The sequence below is a fragment of the Mus musculus genome, chromosome 16 (genome assembly GCF_000001635.26).
Source record: "Mus musculus strain C57BL/6J chromosome 16, GRCm38.p6 C57BL/6J".
Taxonomy (NCBI): domain Eukaryota; kingdom Metazoa; phylum Chordata; class Mammalia; order Rodentia; family Muridae; genus Mus; species Mus musculus.
The window spans coordinates 56,070,059-56,089,611 of record NC_000082.6 but is presented as its reverse complement, the minus strand read 5'-3'; the positions used below and the strand labels follow the sequence as shown (position 1 = coordinate 56,089,611).

Below are 19,553 nucleotides of genomic sequence, written 5' to 3'. Positions count from 1 at the left end.
GTTTTATTTTAACACATATTAGAAATAAGCTATTTTTAAATCTTTAATTACATAGAAAATTAAAAAGGACAGAGGAAAATAAAAATTTATATACTAAAATATTTTAAACAAATCAAATACAACAATATATTTTAAAAGTTAATTTACCCAGCATTCTGAGCCTCTGAGTTTGGACAATGGTGACTGAGCAAGAACATCCTCTGACTTTACAGTTAACAACTTTGTTATCTGAAACCAGGACAAGAAAATAATTAGTTTAACTGAAATATATATATATATATTTGAATCAACTAACAGAGGCATTGTCTATTACTCTACATAAATATTCTAATAGTTTTTAAAGATTTAAATTAAATGCTTAATTTACAAGAAATTAAATACAGTTGTAATATCTTCTGATGATCATAAAATAAGTAAACGAATCTCACTAGCTTCCAAAATACTATTCTCTAGTCTGATCTTTTCACCCTCTAATCTTTCTAATGCAAGCTAAATTATATAAAACACAAAGCTTTTCATAACTGTAATATACAAAATACAATAATGACACAAGGACGCTGTCACTTATAAGTAAAATGCCATACATTCAGGGCTGGCTCACATCACCCACAGATTAAAACTCTGCAACTCAACATTATGGAGTTGTTAAACTTTCTTCAGATGTGTTGCATTGTTTTATATAGATACTAAATATACTATATATAATCTAAATATGTTTACATTATATATATTATATATATGCTAGATATGTTTATACACTATTTTTTCAACCTAGATTGCTCTTCTCTGCATTTATTTTTATGAAATACTCCAAATGTGTCTGAATAATATCTGGCCTTATTTGAAGCCATTCCTTTCTTTGTGTCAGTGCCTAGTACATTTATTTTAAATTATTTATATTCCTCGGACCATATCCTAGTTATTTGTCTATACAACTGTCTTCTTCAAGCTGCATAATCCTAAACTGAGGGTCCCGGTCACTCATTTTCTTGCTTTTTTTGTCTTTTTTCCTTTAGAAAAGGCCCTTCTGTGTTGCCCAGCTATCCGAGAACTTACAAAGTTGACCAGGCTGGCCGCAAACTTGTGGCAATCCTCCTGTCTCTGCCTCCCATATGATGGGATTACAGGCTTCTGTCCACTACACCCACTTAATGACTTTTGTATCTCTGATATATATAACTCACAATAACCTAAATTTTAAAAATGAATGCATGAAATATAACAAGTTAGAAATCATTTGTTTAAAACTTAAATTATCCAAAACTTATATGTAACTAAGTATTAAATAGCATACACTAATCATTTAGAAGGGAGCCCCAGCTCAGTAGCAGAGCAGCTGCTTAGCATGGAGCATAGCCCCAGCCTCAATGACCAGCCAACTCCTCCTCAAAAGCACTAATATCAGCGATAAGCTTTAGTGCACACGTGTTTCTGTAAGCAAGCCTGAGTTGGGAGGACAGGATGAATTTGAAGGCAGCATACCTTGACTCACACATCACCAGCTTCTCTAAGGAACAGCTAATCTTCCTGAGCACCAGTAACTTCCTATTTATTGCTTTTCTGTATTAAAAGGGATTTCTTTTTTCCTCAAAGAGGTACTTATTTATTTTATGTATGTGAGTACATTGTAGCTGTACAGATGGTTGTGAGCCTTCATGTGGTTGTTGGGAATTGAATTTTTAGGACGTCTGCTCGCTCCTGTCGGCCCCACTCGCTCGGTCCCTGCTTGCTCCAAGCCAAAGATTTCTTTATTATTATACATAAGTACACTGTAGCTGACTCCAGACACACCAGAAGAGGGTGTCAGATCTCATTATGGATGGTTGTGAGTCACCATGTGGTTGCTGGGATTTGAACTCAGGACCTTCAGAAGAGCAGTCAGTGCTCTTACCCACTGAGCCATCTTGCCAGCCTTTAGAAGGTATTTCTTTGTAATTTTTCACTCGGAAAAAAAAAGTATCTTTAAATTACTTCAATTTTTGTATACTGTTGGGGACCAAACCCAGGGCCTCCTGCATGAGATGCAATTGCTCTACTACCAAGCCATTATCTCAACCCCTTTTGTTAATTTATTAATTTGAAGGTAGGTCTTACCAAGTTACTTAGGTAAAAACTGAACTCACTCTGTAGCACCGGCAGGGATTAAGTTCTCTGTTTCTGCCTCAGCTTCCTGAGGAGCTGGGATTGCAGGGAGGTTCCACCAGGCCTAGCACTTCATATTTCCAATTAGGAAATGAGAGAAATAAGACAAAGGTTTCAGGCTGTTCAAATCCATGGACCCTTTCGTACACAGGTTATACATATTGTATTTCTCAAGAATAGGCCTATTTTGGGCTGGAGAGATGGCTCGGCGGTTAAGAGCACTGACTGCTCTTCCAAAGGTCCTGAGTTCAAATCCCAGCAACCACATGGTGGCTTACAACCATCTGTAATGGGATCTGACACCCTCTTCTGGAGTGTCTGAAGACAGCTACAGTGTACTTACATATAATAATAAACAAAGTCTTAAAAAAAAAAAAAAAGAATAGGCCTATTTTGAACTCTGTATCTATACTGCCCACACCACATGGTTACCTTATAGTGTGATACCAACAGCCCTAAAACAGCAAAATCATATTCCTTCCCTTTAAATATGGGCAGGCCTATGATTTCATACAATTCTCAAAGATTTAATAAATATTTTAAAAAGAAAGTATAGCATTGCTAATAGACAAGAATATTAAAAAGGAGAAAAGAGAAAACTAGAATAAGAGTATCAGTATTGGACTGGAATCTGAATTCTCAATAGTGAACTTATATTTTAATATTTGTACAGACAGGGAGATGAGGGAGGAAGCTCAAGTGTGTATGTATTTTCTAGTTCTTCCTACTGAGAATGTCTAGAACCAATGTACCCACTCCAGTGCCAAAAGTGTACACTCCATCTAGATCTGGCTTCCTGAATGTAATTCTTCAATTTTTAAAAACAAATCCAAGTGTGATGGATGATAGTCTTGATGATCAACTGGACTAACAGACACCTGCACTGCACTGCACTGCACTGCACTGCACTGCACTGCACTGCGATCAGTAAAGCACACCTGAGTGTCTGTGAGGGTGTTTCCAGAGATCTAAACCATGAAAGCTGACTCAACCCATACCATAACTAAATGATGGGTAGAAAAATCTCAAGAGATGACTGGAAAACAGAGAAACTGTGGACAGTGAAGCCCAGTAAAGAAGTGGCTCACTGGGGCAAGCCTTTGAAGGACTCTCCTCTGGCCCTGGACCGCATCTCTTTCCTCTCGGCTTCCTGCTTACCAAGAAGTGAACAGCTTTGCTCTCCATGCCCTCCTCCATGTTTCTGCCTTGCCATGGCCTAAAGCCAGTCAGTGTTTAAAATCTCTGAAACCAGGAGGCAAAATAAAATTTTCTTTCTTTAAACTGTTCCTCTAATAAGTATGCACAGCAGCAGGCTAAGTAACAAAATTAACATCCTGAACTGCCGAAAACATATCTTATAATGCTAAAAAGAAAGCACTCAAGAAAAAAAAATAGCATGATATTAAAAGGCTACAGGAGGGCTAGGAAAATATACAACTCAGTACACTACTTCTGTTTTTAAAAGCACAGAAACCTGAATTCAATCCCAAGAATTCACATTAAACATATGTGTATGAATAAATATAAATATGTGTATTTGTGTGTGTGTGTGTGTGTGTGTGTGTGTGTGTGTGTGTGGTAGCTCACACTTAAAATCCTAGCACTGGAGAGGTGGAAATCCACAAATCTCTGGGGTTCACTGAGCAGTCAACCTTGCCTACTTCTCAAATTCCAAAACAGCAAGAGATCCTGTTGGGGGCGTCGAGAGTTGGGGAGCAGGAGGAGAAAGGACACTTGAGGCTGCCCTCCACATGCATGCCTGCACATGCCCTTGACACATGCACATACATGTTCTCCGCACATGCACTCACATACAAATGAATACACATACAAATGCATACACATATACACACAAGGGAACACAGGAGCCAATCTGAAAAATACCCTATTGCCAAAACTGCAAAACTTTGACCAACAAAATCATCAACAGTAGATTATAATAAACAGAATAAGTATCTGAGAAGAACTTGATATAAATAAATGGAAAAGGGACAGCTCTCTTTCACAGAAAAAATTCTCATTAACCAAACACACACACACACACACATCCTTTCAGGTTGAAGAATAGTCTATAAAGTATTATCTAGTTCTTTTCCAAAGTGTCATGGCTATAAAAGCAACAATACTAAAGAAATGTGATAATCAGACACAGAAATTAAAAAGGTATAACAAGTAAAGGAAATGAAGAATCTTGGAATGGATCTATAGGTTAAAGTATCAGATCAAGGCTAATTTCTTATTTTTTGACATTCATACTCTCATTATATAAGATATTAACATCAGAATAAACTGAACAAATAGTACACAGGAATTCTGTCCTATTTCTATAACTTTTCTGAGTCACAAGTTATTTGAAAATAAAAATGTCATCCTAAAGAGTATGGAAAGGGGGTGTGGCTTTGGTGGCAAAGTATATCCTCAGCATTTTCAAAGCCCTGGGTTCCATCCTCAACACTGTGAAAACCGAGAAAGGGTAAAGGAGGAACAGGCAGGGAACTCAGGGAAGAGAATCTGACAATGATGTATTAACTTAGTATTATGGATATATTTCCTAGGCTAGCCTCAAACTTCTGGACACAGGAAACCCTCCTCCATCAGGTGCGGTGTCAAATAAATTTAATCCTAGCATTTGGGAGGCAGAGGCTGTCTCTGTGAATTTGAGGCCAGCCTAATCTACATAGAGAATTCCACGCCAGACAGGATTACACAGTGAGACTCTTAATCAAAAAAATAAAATAATGGGGCTGGAGAGATGGCTCAGCTGTTAAGCGTACTGACTGCTCTTCCAGAGGTCCTGAGTTCAAATCCCAGCAACCACATGGTGGCTCACAACCATCTGTAATGGGATCTGATGCCCTTTTCTGGTGTGTCTGAAGACAGCGACAGTGTACTCACATACATGAAATAAATTTTTAAAATCTTTAAAAAATCGTATTAGTAACGATAATGAGGATGATGAAGGAAAAGAGAGAAAGCGATTATTACAAAGAACTACTGGAACTTATTCTCTCTCAGCTCATCTTCAGCCTGTTTGCTCTTCTATTTTCTTTTTTTTTTTTTTTTTTTTTGGTTTTTTGAGACAGGGTTTCTCTGTGTAACCCTGGCTGTCCTGGAACTCACTCTGTAGACCAGGCTGGCCTCGAACTCAGAAATTTGCCTGCCTCTGCCTCCCAAGTGCTGGGATTAAAGGCGTGTCTTTTTTTTTTTTTTTCTTTTGGTGCTCTTCTACTTTCTGTCAAAAGCTGAAGCTGAACAAGGCTCTCAAGAGAAAATGAACAAATGCCAATGGCTCTCCAATACCGTGAACAAAATACATTTATTTTCTTTTACTCACTGAGCTATCTCACTGGCTCAGCACTTCTTTTCTTTACAAATTACTAGGCTCGGGTATCCTGATATAGTAACAAAAAATGAACTGGTTATGACAGTTTCTGATCTAGCAATATTAAAATACACACACACACACACATACATACATACACACATATATGGATAGATAGACAGACAGACAGACAGTTAGATCGCTCACCCAACTTAATCTAAATCAAACACTTTAAATGGAGAAAGCACCCCCTGCAAATTTTAAGTCAACTAATGAAAACAAATACCTAAAATAACATTCTTTAGATGGTTCTCTAAAGCACTCCTGACTCCCTCCCATCACCCTCCTCTGCCAAATGCTACAACTGCCTAACACAAAGAATGTTCTAAATTAAGGCTAAACATGTAGCCAGAAATAGTACTGAGTGACTTAACTTCAGCACTCTGGAGGCAGCTGATCTCTGTGGGTTTGAGGCAACCTGGTCTACATAGTCAGTTCGAGAACAGCCAGAGCTACATTGTAAAACCCTGTCTCAAAATAAAAGGGTGCATGAAAGAAAAAATTTATCTAATAAATAATTAATATTTATTATGTAAATCAGGTTATTCCTACATTTAAATCACAAAATGCTAGGGGGTCACTTTTTTTAAAAGATGACTTTAAAAACGTGTTATATAAGTAGAAATTAGTAATTGCTCTTGCTAGCTTTGTCTTATACAGAATAAGTAAATAATTTTTTTAATTATACATCCTGATATAGGTGATCCTAGTACTTAGAAGGCAGAACAGAAGAATAATTTTCAGCTTTATAGTGTGTTCAAGGCTACCCTGTGCTACATGAAATGCTGTTTCAAGAAAATAAAACATAGGGCTGGAGAGATAGCCCAGTGGTCCAGAGCACTACCTGCTCATCCAGAGGACCTGGGTTCAATTCCCAGCACCCATATAGCAGCTCACACCTGTCTATAATTCCTATTCCTGAGGACCCACCCAACACCCTCACACAGACATACATGCAAACAAAATACCAATGCACAGGAAATACAAAGAAATTTAGAGAAAGAAAGAAAGAAAGAAAGAAAGAAAGAAAGAAAGAAAGAAAGAAAGAAAGAAAGAAAGAAAACAGACAGACAGACAGGCAAGGAAGTGCAGGGTCTGGAGAAGTGGCTCACAGGAGGCTAAGAGCACCAGCTGCCCTTCCAGAGGACTCAGGTTCAATTCCCAGCACCCACATGGTGGCTCAGTCACACCATCTCTAACTCTAGTCCCAAGAGATCCAACACCATCCTTTAGCCTCCGCAGGCACCAATCAAGTATGTGATGCACAGACATACATAGAAGCAAAGTACCCATACACATAAAAATTAATTAATTAATTGGTTAGTTAAAAAACCTAAACTAAACAAAAACAAGGTATCATTTTCAGTTATATCAGGAATATAACTCTTCTAAATCTAAATTATTAATAAATGAACATTAGACATGGCATTCATTCACCAAAGAAACACTGAACTATGCTTTATATAAAATCTAAAATGAGCACTGGAAGGTATACTGATTACCATGTAATAACTTAAGTCTCATAAAGTTCCGTGTTCCAACCTCAGTTAGTCAGAACACAGAATTTTACCTAAAACACTGACTAAAGTTTTACAGTATACTGTAATTACACTAAAATGAGACTAGCACAATGGTATTGGTATCAGTAACTTTGAAGACATGAACACATGAACACATACCTTCTGTAAATCAGCTGGTGATGACTTTTTCCGTTTTCCCTCTGTAACAATCTCTACAAAAATGAAAGACGTAATAAAAATCATTACTTAATATCTAAATGACAGAATTTAATGAACAGGATCCTTTTATATATACCACGTATTTAAAATTGTTTGTTATGCTTATAATACACTGATATGTTCTGTAGATCCTAAAGGGCTATGCCTAAAGACCAAAAAATCTGTCATGTGTCAGTGTAACAGACAGTCACAAAAGTCTCCAGCATGAGGATAATTTAGAAGAACTAAACAGAAATTTCCTCATACCCATGGTAGAATCAGATGATTGGGCAAATGCTCGTGATAGAGAGCAGAGGTGACATTATCTAGAAGTTGGCAGTATTCTACAAAAAGATTTCCTTTCTCTCTCTTACACACACACACACACACACACACACACACACACACACACACACAAAGCCACACAACGCTGCATAAATGGAAACACTTTAACTCTTTACTCATCAGTGTTTTCAGACTTCCTGTGGGTTTTACTTATATGAATTCTCTCAATCAGCAAATAATTTGCTTAATACTATCATGTGCCACTCATCTCGGGTATAATGAGCACGCCTTTAATCCTAGCACTCAGAAGGAAGAGCCATGTGGGTTTCTGTGATTTCAAGGCCAGCCTGGTGGTCTACATACCAAGTTCCCAGACAGCCAAAGCTAATGGTAAGATCCTATTCAATAAATAAATAAATAAATAAATAAATAAATAACTGTAACCTACCAAATTATATAGCAGACTTCATAATAAAAACTGCATACATATGCATATGTATATACATAACACCAAGACATCTACTTGTGGCATATTACTATAATTTGGCAAGAAAATTTTTGTCACAATAAATGATGGAGAAGCAATCTTTTGTTTGTATGTTTGAGTACATGTATGTAATGGACATGTAGGGTGCAATCAGGCAGGTACATATGCAAGCTGCACATCTCTGAGTATGTAGGGAAAACAGAAGACATCAGGTGTTCTGCGTATCAATCGCTGCCTTACTAGAAACAAGGTCTCCTTCACTGAACCTCCAGGTTCAGCCAGCAGCCAATGGGCCCACTACCCTTCAGTCTCTATCCACCACAAGCGCTAGGATTACAGAAGCCTACAGCTACACTAGTCTTCCGAAGGATGTTGTAGATTTGAACTTAAGAGATCCACCTGCCTCTGCCTCCCAGGTTCTGGGATTAAACGTGTGTGCCACCACACCCAGCTTTACCCAACTTCTGAAATAGAAACCTCTCATTCCACATGATGTCCTTGGCCCTGAACCCTTCCCTTGATTCCACCTCCTGTCACATCACTTTACCCTACGTTAAACTAAACTTATTCTTCTGCTTCCTCCTTCTGCTTAGTATCATTAGATTCATTATCAACTTTAGTATCCCCAACCCCCGAAAACTCACATTTCTTTTTCTTCTCAAGAAAGGGTTTCCCTATATAGCCCTGGCTGTCCTGAAATTCGCTCTGCAGACCAGGCTGGCCTCGAGCTCAGAACCTGCCTGCCTCTGCCTCCCCAGTGCTGGGATCAAAGTGTGCACCACCATGGCTGGCTGCAAACTCACATTTAAAACTCTGAAATTAGTTACGTCCTTTATTCAACCCAACATAACCTCCTATTCTTGAGCTCAGATTTCTAAAACTCCATTTTCATAATACCTCACCTATTTCACCACAAGCCATGACTGCAATAGTAACTTCTCAAACTGTATCTGGATTTGTCTTCCTCCCACTTTCCCCGTCATCAAATCTCCTCCATGCCCCTCTCCCAGCACCTCACCCTAACTACAGTTTGCCTGATACATCGTTAACCATCATCTTCTCCGCTGACCTTTCCTAGTCTTTTCTTTCTAGCCCTGACTCCCTACTCCAACTGTGTACTTCCCCTCCTCTCACTTTCTCAGCTTATTCCTGTGGCCTACCTCCTCCCATCCCTTAGCTCCTTCAGGCTCTTCAAATCTGCCTTCTCCTATTGCTGTTGGACCACATTCACCAGGAAAAGTAACCTCTATGGGCAAATCCCTTACATGACTTTCTCTGAAATGCTAACATTCCACTCTCCTCCTAACCCTACTCCTAGTTTACCTGCTTGCCAATGTCTATTTTCTCCATTTGCAAATTATCTGACCTTGTTTTGTTTTGGGGTTTTTTGTTGTTGTTGTTGTTTTGGGTTGTTTGCTTTTGCTTTTTTTTTTGGTTTGTATGTTTGTTTGTTTGTTTGTTTGGGTTTCTCTCTAATGTAGGCCTAGCTGGCCTAGAACTTGCTATATAGAACAGGCTGGCTTTGAAGTCACATGGTGCTGGAATTAAAGACGTGTGCCACCATGCCTAACTCTTTACACTTTCTCTGGACAATCCTACTTACTTCAACTGCCTTAGGTATCGTCTTGGAAAAGAATACAGATTCACCATAATTAGTTGCAGCTTTTTAATTTGAATTTAATTGTAGTCCATTACTTTTGAGGAAGAGGCCAGTGCAGGACTTTCCCTGAGGTCCTGATGCACAGAGAAGGAACTTAGTCCCTCATCTATAACAGGTACATGCTCTGCAAGGCCAGTAATGGCCAGGGCCTTGGAGGAGCTGCTGTTTTCCAGATCCTGAGAACCCAACTTTTCCCTTCCAAAGCCAGTGAGCACTTGGTCTGTGATGAACTTGAGATATCTTGTGTTCTCTTTGTGAAAAATTGCTTGATTAGTTTCTTGCAAACTGTCCCATTATGATAGTTTTCTGCTGACTCTGCCATTTTCCCCTACAAACTGTATGTAAGATGCTGTACTTCTTGATAAACTTGTTTGGCATTAAGAAATAGCTTGTGTAAGACCTGATCCCTGCTTCCCTATCTTATCTTCTCATCCCCTGGTTATCGCCCTTAGGATCCAGGCACTAAAGAACAACTTGCTGGTCCAGGTCACATTATACTTCTAATACTACAAACAGATATCACCTGGACCAACTGATGCATGTTAGGAAAATATATAATAGGACACTAAGCCCTCAAGAAGAAATCAGGATGCACTCAGCTACATTTCCATTTATTTATTGGGGGCTGGAGGATTCATACATATTGCAGGGCTCATGTGGAGGTCGGAAGACAATGCTCAGTTGTCTCTCTCTCACCACCAAGTGAATTCTTGTATCCGTTTCGTCAGGAAGCACCTTTACCCACCTACCATCTACCAGTCCTCACAGCCAATTTCTTTCTTTTTTATGTTTTTAATTTAAATGGAATTATATCCATTTCTCCCCTTCCTCTCCTCCTTTCAGCCCCTCTCCGCTACCCTCGCTTGAAAGCCACTTTCTTCATGAGCCACAATGCACAAGAGCACACAAAGAATTTAGAAACCCTGAAGGTAGTTTGGTTTTTGGTTTTAAACCCAAACTAGTTATTTTTTAGCCATGTAACTCTTTTTTTCCACAAAGTATGGAAAATTAACATAAAATGGCAGTAAAAGATATTAAAGATATAGATACTGTATTTAGGACCAGAATTTTAATCCTGGTCCTGTTTCTAACACTAGCTCTTACTACAGATGCTTATGACTCTTAAATCCTAGTTTCATCCATAAATCAAAAATAATAGGTCACTTGAAAGGGTTTTTGAAAGAATGAAAGTTTGTCAGGCCAAGAGTGCAGAAGGTGCAGTCCAGCAATGTCATCTTCAGACACTTGCAAACAAGATCTCAGAGCTGAGCTCGGTGAGTACGTGAAGAGGAAGACAGTGTTGGACCACTGGTTTTGATGAGTACATGAATCTCAGGTGATGAAGAAGAGATTTACTCTAAAACAAAGTCAAGAAAACAACGGGGCCGGACAGTGGTGGCGCACGCCCTTAATCCCAGGATTTGGGAGGCAGAGGCAGGAGGATTTCTGAGTCCAAAGCCAGCCTGGTCTACAGAGTGAGTTCCAGGACAGCCAGGGCTACACAGAGAAACCCCATCTCAAATACCAAAAAAAAAAAAAAGAAAAGAAAAAAAAGAAAACAACTGGGTCATGCTAAAAGGAGGTGATATTACTATGCTACAAACTGTTTCCAGGGACAGGAGCCATGGCTCAGCAGTTAAGTACACTAACTGCTCATGCACAGGGCATAGGTTTGATTGCCAGCACCAACATGGCGGCTCACAACTATAGTCCAGTTCCAAAGGCTCTGATGTCCTCTCCTGATCACCACAAGCACCAGGAGCATGCATGGTTCACATGTGTGCATGCAGGAAAAATACTCATAGACATAAAATCAAATATATAAATCAAAACTAAAATATTTGAAGATGGGGATGGTGGCGCACTCCTTTATTCTGAGTGTCCAGGAGGCAAAGGCGGGCAGATCTCTGAGCGTGAGACCATCCTGTTCTGCAGAACAAGTGCCAGGACAGCATACTTCTGTTAATATCTATGTGAAAAGTCAAATATACTATTAAGTAATTTCCTTAATGTTCATATTACACAACTAGAAGCATACTGGGGGGAGCTAGAAAACTAGATTTCTGAATGGTTCTGATAACACATCCTCTGCAGAAAGGCCATTTCCAAAGGAGAGTCATGAAAAAAAAAAAATTCTCTACACGAACACCAACAATTTTTATGAATCCGGGGTCTTAATCTCAAAATTCACCCAAAAAGATCTTTCCCAGCGATATAGTTAACATAAATAACTGTGTGTTTTCAGACCAACCACTTTTTAACTCTCAAAGTTCCTTTTTTGTTTGTTTTTTGTTTTTAAAGATTTCTTTATTTGTTATATGAAAGTACACTGTAGCTGTTTTCAGACACCCCAGAAGAGGGCATCAGATTCCATTACAGGTGGTCGTGAGCCACCATGTGGTTGCTGGGAATTGAACTCAGGACCTTCAGATGAGCAGTCAGTGCTCTTAACCACTGAGCCATCTCTCCAGCCCTTCAAAAAAGCATATTTCTAAAAAGCATATCCATCAAATAAACTATAATAAGTGAATATAACCGGGTGAGGGGCACAGATTCTGCCAACGGATAGAAAAGGCTAATATCTTAATATAACACACTAACACGTATAAATGCACCAAGCTGAGATGGAACGTATTTATTAAGAAGGAACTGTGCATCTTAAACTGAGATTATGATCACACCTGAAGTTCTCCATCCAAAAACTCCCAAATGATACTAGATACTGCATTTTTCTAGTATGTCAATTTTACTTGACCCCAGGGAGCAGGAATATTAAAACAAAAACTCATCAGTAGAGACATGCATATAAAAACACCTTTATGTCTTGCATAAATATGATTTCAAAGGCAAAGAACAGCTAGTATCTTTAAAATACGCAGTGGGAAAAGGCTAGGCGTGGTAGCAACACACCTAAAATCCTAGCACGGGAAAAGTCTGACGCAGGAGACCCCTGAGCTCCAAGGCTGCAAGAGGACGACCATTCCTCAAAAAAAAAAAAAAAAAGACAAAAATATTGATAAAATTGATTGCATATGAAGAGATCTTGGGAGTTCAACTCTGTCAAACCGAGTCCTCAGAGATCTGTGCTCATAGCCTTAAGAGCTTTAGACACATTGCCACCGGGCATACCTAAATAGATTTGGAACTGCTGAGTCTAACTCTACCAAAATAAACCGTATAATGAGAAAGTTTACAATGGGTTGAGCTCAGTTGGTAGTGGTGCAAGCCTTTAACACCCCAGGACATGGGAGGCAAAAGCAGGCATATCTCTGAGTTGGGAGGCCAGCCAGGTCTACAAATTGAGTTCCAGGATAGCCAGGAGTACACAGAGAAACTCTGTCTCAAAAAAACAGAAAGAGGAAAAAGTGGGGGGGGGTCGCCTGTAACCCCACCATTCAGAAGAGGTAATCAGGGGGAATAGGAATATGACCCCATCTTGAGTTACACAGGGAGACCTTTTCTCAAAAACAGAAAAAGAAAAGAAAACAAAAACAACTCAATGAATTCATCGACACTGTTTTATGTACTAGACAGTGCATTTCTATGCACACGGGAGCTGACTCCAGGAATTAAGAGGTGCACTTAACAGATGAGATGGATAACAATAACTTGTCGACGGGGCGGAGCTCTATCTCAATTTTATACAAAACTTAAAAGAGGTTCTTGAGTTTCAAGTCTTAAAACAATTCCAAAAAATGGGCTGAGATAAAAAAACAAAAACAAAAACACAACAACAACAAAAAACCCGGCTTCAAATCCTTTGACTTTCGAATCACTTTTGGAAGATGCTGGAGGCTGGAAAAGAAAAACGCTATTAAACGAGCCTGTCGGACGAGAGGGACAGCAGGAGTATTTTATTTACTCGAGGCGCTGCGGGGCGACCGACAAGCCCCGCCTTCCTCGCTTGCAGCTTCTCTGATCTGCCAAAGGAAGGAGGGAAGCCGGCCAGGCGAGGGGTCAAAGGATCAGAAAGGAGAGTGACATCTTGTGCGGGGAAGGTGGGAGCGAAAGTGAACGCGGGTGCAATTGCGAGGAAGGCGTGGCAGGACAGCGGCTATAGCCAGCAGAGAAGACCGCTGGACCGAAGACAATCAAGGAGCGTGTCCCGGGAGGAGGGAGCATACCAAAGGGGTGCAGAAGGGGCAGGCGGCCGAGGCTTTTCGACAGCTGCGGGCGCCCCCCCCCCCTCCAGCTCTCCATTATGCGCGCCCCCGCCGCTCCCTCCCTCCCTCCCTTCCTCTCTCCCTCCCTCTCTCCCTTCCTCTCTCCCTCCCTCTCTCCCTCCCCACCGCGCCGCGGAGCCGCCGCCAGCCGCGCAGGTACAATGGTCGGCTCGGCCCTCGCGCCGGCTCTCCTCACCTGATGAAGCTCGCCGACGCCCAGGCCTGGCCCTGTCCATCTTCTCCTCCGCCGGCTCCTCCAGTCCCACTTCCAGGCGCTGTCACCTCAGGACCCCTCGGGCTGGGGAAGGGAGGGGGAGGGGAAGAGAGAAAGCCAGAAGTGAGATTCGCGCTTGCGCACTAGTCGTCGCCTCCCCCCCCCCCGACCGGAAGTCCCTTGCCCCTCCCACCTCTGCCAGAGGTAGCGCTTCCTGGGCCTTGTTTAGCCTGCGAGCCTATCGTTCTGTCGTTGGTTAGGCGAAGGGGACTTACCCCACGAGGGTCCCTAAGGAAAAACTTGATTCACGATTTTTTAACCCGTTGACTTTAAAATAAAATTTGAGTTGACAAAAATTACAGATACCGAGTACCTCTGCTTTTATGCCTTTTGAACGAAATTACCCCCCAAAATATGAGAAGCTACTGTCTGTGGTATTTCTAGCTATTTGTCCTCAAGAAGGCTACTCAAACTTAGAAACAAGGACAGCAAAATGTAGTTGTTCCTGTTGTTTGATGTAAGAAATAAACAAATATGAGTCTTTTCTATCAAAAACTATAAAGCCTGTGTTTGGTACTGTTAGGCCTCAGGATCCAAAATAACAGTCGTGGCCCAGCACTTAGATCTCTGATAGATAAAGGCTAGCATTTGTTTCCCTTGCCTAGGAGATGGGGCAGATGGCTCCTCGTTGACATATACCTGTGGTTGCATATCAAAGCCCCAAAGTCCCCATCCACAAATACCCCTACCCCAGCCTCCTGGCCTCTCACCTTCCCTACTCCTGCAGATGCTAAGCACCAGGCTGTCCCAGAGCTCCACTCTCTGGGGCCAAGGATTCTTCCCCTGCACCTGCCATCTGTTACTGTCTCACCATCCCCACGCTTCTCTCTCTCTGCTCTTCCTGCGCCCCCTCCCACACAGGAGCAAGAAACTCACATCTTTTTTTCTCCCCCACCTTGTATGACATTTAGACACGTTGTAATCTTCCCACCCAGTTGGAGCCAGGAATGTTATGTATTCCCCTTCTCATTTCCTGTGTGCTAATTCTTTTCAAAATAGCCACTAGAATTAAGACTATAACATGCTTGACCCAGGGAATGACACTATTAGGAGGTGTGGCCTCTTGCAGTAGGTATGTCACTGTGGGTGTGGGCTTCAAGACCCTGGTCCTTGTTCTGTTAGTAAAAAGATAAGGGAGAGGAAGAGTATGTTTGGTGGCTGTGCAGTCAGGTGTGGGAGATGGGGTGCCTCCACCAGCCCATGCTGAGCCATCCCTTCCCCCATAGAGTTTATTGAGTAGACACCGGCCATGAGCACCATGAGGACATGGGGAGAGATGGGGGAGGGGAATGGGGAGACAGGCAGAAGGAGCAAGAGGACAGAGCAGGAGCAAGAAGGCAACAGAGCAGAAGAGAGAGGGAAGGTGGCCAACAGCCCCTTTTATAGTCAGTCGGGCACACCTAGTTGTTGCCAGGTAACTGTGGGGTACAGCCTAGACAAAATGCTAACAGTTCTAGCTGCCAATCTTCTGTTTGCCTTTGGAACAAGATGTAGAACTCTCAGCTCTTCCTATGCCATGCCTGCCTGGACACTGCCATGATCCCCCCCCCCCTTGATGATAATGGACTGAACCTCTGAACCTGTAAGCCAGCCCCAATTAAATGTTGTCCTTTATAAGAATTGTCTTGGCCAGGCAGTGGTGCTACATGTCTTTAATCCCAGCACTTGGGAGGCAGAGGCAGGTGGATTTCTGAGTTCGAGGCCAGCCTGGTCTACAGAGTGAGTTCCAGGACAGCCAGGGCTACACAGAGAAACCCTGTCTCGAAAAAAAAAAAAAAAAGAAGAAGAAGAAGAAGAAGAAGAAGAAGAGGAGGAGGAGGAGGAGGAGGAGGAGGAGGAGGAGCGGCCTTGGTCATGGTATCTATTCACAGCAGTAAAATCCTAAAATATTCTCAGAGCCCCCCACCCAGGAAAGACACAGGTCACCACCTGAATTACAATATAAATCAAATTCACTTCCTTTCTCAGTGTTTGCTCTTCTGAGCACATCCTCCTCATGAAGTCAAGTTTGCCTTGTTTAAACATTTCAATTGGAATGGTGGTCTCTTTTGTTACTATCTAGCCCATTTCTAACATTTGGCTCTATAGTGAGACACTGGATGCTAAATCCACTCCAGTAGTGACAAACACGACAGGCCCTGAAAACCTGGGCGCTGTCCCGAGGCGAAAAGTTCACAGAAACTTAGTCTCCTGGAATTAGGGCATCCTGTATAACGAATGCTCCCATGTCCTTGCTTTAGTTGGTAAGCGGATCTGTGTGCTTTCCCTTAATATTGAGGAACCAGAGTAGATACTTAGAACTATAGATAGCTGAGTTACACCCATATACAAGTATTTACAATGACCTAGGGAGAAGGTGGACTATACAATAGACTAGAATAGAAACTACGGCAAGGGCATGGAAGCCCTCGCCCCTGGCTTCTAAGTTTAAGCTGACTTTAGGTGGGGCTGCTGTTGATCCCAGTTGTTAACATTGAATTTTATCCCAGTTGGTTCCTGCCAGTCCTTCCATGTTTGCATTCCTCTGTTTTATGTAAGAATCCAGTAACCTCATTGTCACTTAACTTCCCTATTTTCTTCTGTATAAAAAGTTTGATGCTTGATTTGACAAATTACCTTCAGATCCACACCCCCTTGTGTCGTGTCTGTTGTCTTGTCTGTTTGTCACCCCAATTCCCGCCGACTCTATGCCCATCTGCTGGAACCCCTGATTCCCACTGAATCAGGAAGGTTTGAAATCAGGATTGAAGAGGACCCACTGGACCCACTCCGTGGCAACTGGAAAGCAAGAAGGTAGGAGGAGGAGGATAAAATAATACTGGAATGTTCCAAGCCAGAGGGTACAACAGAAATACTTGAGTCTTAATATCACGTTTCAAGCCAGGCATACTCAGACCAGCCAGGGCTGCACATTTCCCGGTCCTTCATCCTTTTGAAGTGTGCAATTCAATGACCTTTTTTCTTTCCTTACATCACACCAAACAGAGACATCACACCATTATATGGTAACTCCCTAAAACTCTTCCCTCCCTGACCTATAGCTGCAGTTAAAACAAAAAACAAAAAAAAAAAAAAAAAAAAAAAACAGGTTTCTGGAAGCCACAACAGACTAGGATTAGCTACACAGCTTAATTCACAATTAAAAAGATATAGGATGGTAAGTGAATGAGAAAGAGAAAAAGATAAAGAAAAACTAAAGGAAAGGATATGACTGCTCCTAGGGATGGTAGAGGAGAACGTTTATTATAGACAAAAGGGAGAGCATAGCCAGAGGCAGACACATCTGGGAGAGCCCAAAATGGTCTTTGAATGAAATGTAAAGTAGTGACCAGGAGAGGGGGTGCCTTTGGCAGGCCTGTGCCAAGGTGTACCCCTGAGAAATTACACCATGCAACAGATCTGCTGCAAAAGAGGTTTACTGGGGGAGGGGAGAGGAATTCGGACCTGGGGAAAGGGTAGAGGCAGAGAGAGAGAGAAAGAGAGAGAGAGAGAGAGAGAGAGAGAGAGAGAGGGAGGGAGGGAGGGAGGGAGAGGAGAGAGAGCTGTGGGTGGGCAGGCACAAGGTGGCTCACCCAGAGAACAGAGAGGGAATGCAGAGAGAGAGCTTTGGGGTGGCTGTTGGTGCTTTTATCTGCAGTGCACACCTGGCACACATGGCAATGGCAGTAGATGATAAGCAGCTGCTAGGTCTCTGGCCAGTGGAATTGCCTGCCACTAACAGTTATGACCCTGAGCAATGTGGGAAGAGGAGGAGAAGAGAGAGGGATGAGAGGGGAACCAGGTACAGCAGCCAGGTCAAAAGTACAAAAAGAGGAAGGTAATCAAAAAGTCTGGATTACGTGGGAAAGAGCCTCTGGGAAAAGCAGCCCAGTCCCCTGCTGTTCGGGGCAGGGGGTGGGGCTATACTGTGCATCAGCTAGGGGTTGAGGAATGCTGGAAGAACCTGGAGTCTTTGTGTTTGGGGATACTGATATGAACTTCACAGTGAAGGAGAGAAAGAACTGGGGCCGAAGTAAGAGTGTGCATAGAAAAGCCATCCTCCTGGCCAAGGTGTGGTCCTCCTGCCACCTTTCTCTGAGCTCAAAGTTAACAATAGCTTTACACTGTCTTTGCCTGGGAGGAGCAATCTGGTTCCTGCATGACAACCTGTTCCAGAATATGACCTCTGGCATAAATAACGGCTCTCAGTTTGTGGGTGATCTTTCTTGCCTATTGGACTTTCTGTTGTCAGAGTTTAAGGTGACTGCAGATTTAAGACAATTATTTGTTGTAACCTCCCCCCACAAGCCTGAAGCAGGCTGAGCCAGACCTTGACTTTGCTTACCACTAAGGAGATCACCTAGGGTGGAGCCTGACTCCCTGGATCACTCTACTATTCTGCCACTGCTGCTGCTCCTACCTGCTGGGAGTCAGCCTAGCTGTCTACATCTGATCCTACACATGGTCACCTCCAGTTTAGCAGGAATGGGCCTCCCCTCTCCTTTATAAAGCGTGTCCGCCATTAAAAATTTGAACCTTGAGCAGACTAGCTTGTCTTGGTTCCATTATTTCTCTACCTGCCTAGATTCCCTCTTCTCTTCCAGTTCCAAGATGCCTCCCAGGCTCGAACGGGACATGAGAGCCGCAGGCCGGCCCCAACAATTTGTCTTTGTGTCTTCAGCAGTAAAGGGAAACAATCTCTACATAGACAATTCTTGATTCATAAACATTTCTAGATTCAGGGATAATCAAGAGTCCCAAAGTAAAAGAGATAGATCCAGAGTAAAGACAGATGCCAGGCTTTGCTCCTGGTTTCAGTTACCCTACGGGCCCAGGTAAAGAGTTAATTCTTTCTTATATTTTTGGTTGTGAGCCTAGCCTTTAACGGCTGAGCCATCTCTTCAGCCCGAGTTAATTCTTTCTAGCAGCTTTGACAGGCCTGCCATAGTCCACGCCAACTTCTGTCTGCTTTCTATCTGTATAAATGTGTCAGTCTACTGCCAAGTCTTCTTTGACTGGTTTATATCATTTAACATAATGTTATCAAAGTCCATTCATGTCCTGGTATTTATTAGAAGATAGGTTGGTTTTATGAGTGGATGATACTAGAGCTCCAGCTTTGAACTCTTAACAGATTATTTGGGTCATGAGGACTCATTTCAGTACTATAGGAATTTGAAGTTGGGCTTTTTTTGTTGTTGTTGTTGTTGTTGTTGTTTTTGGTTTTTTTTTGTTTTTTTTTGTTTTTTTGTTTTTTTTTTTTTTGTTTTGTTTTGTTTTTTTTGAGACAGGGTTTCTCTGTATAGCCCTGGCTGTCCTGGAACTCACTTTGTAGACCAGGCTGGCCTCGAACTCAGAAATCCACCTGTCTCTGCCTCCTGAGTGCTGAGATTAAAGGCTGTGCCACCATGCCCAGCTGAAGTTTGGCTTTGAAAGACATTTGCAGGTTTGGAGGCCATTGCC

The 19,553-nt window shown here is 42.0% G+C and overlaps 1 protein-coding gene across 14 annotated transcripts in view; it reads right to left on the bottom strand.

Moving 5' to 3' along the window:
• Senp7 (SUMO1/sentrin specific peptidase 7) overlaps nucleotides 1-19,553 on the bottom strand; it is a 132,506-nt gene that overhangs the window by 100,420 nt on the left and 12,533 nt on the right. For 3 of the 14 annotated variants that reach the window (XM_030249232.1, NM_001360073.1, XM_030249230.1), the window contains exons 2-5: nucleotides 16,728-16,889; nucleotides 14,034-14,135; nucleotides 7,204-7,256; nucleotides 148-228 (exon numbers count right to left, since the gene is read on the bottom strand). In XM_030249232.1, the coding sequence (XP_030105092.1) occupies nucleotides 148-228; nucleotides 7,204-7,256; nucleotides 14,034-14,073 (174 nt within the window). In that variant the 5' untranslated portion in view covers nucleotides 14,074-14,135; nucleotides 16,728-16,889. Of the gene's footprint in view, nucleotides 1-147; nucleotides 229-7,203; nucleotides 7,257-14,033; nucleotides 14,229-16,727; nucleotides 16,890-19,553 lie in introns of those variants that run through there. The other 11 variants (XM_006522451.4, XM_006522452.4, XM_006522455.4 and 8 more) reach the window with 6 other exon arrangements.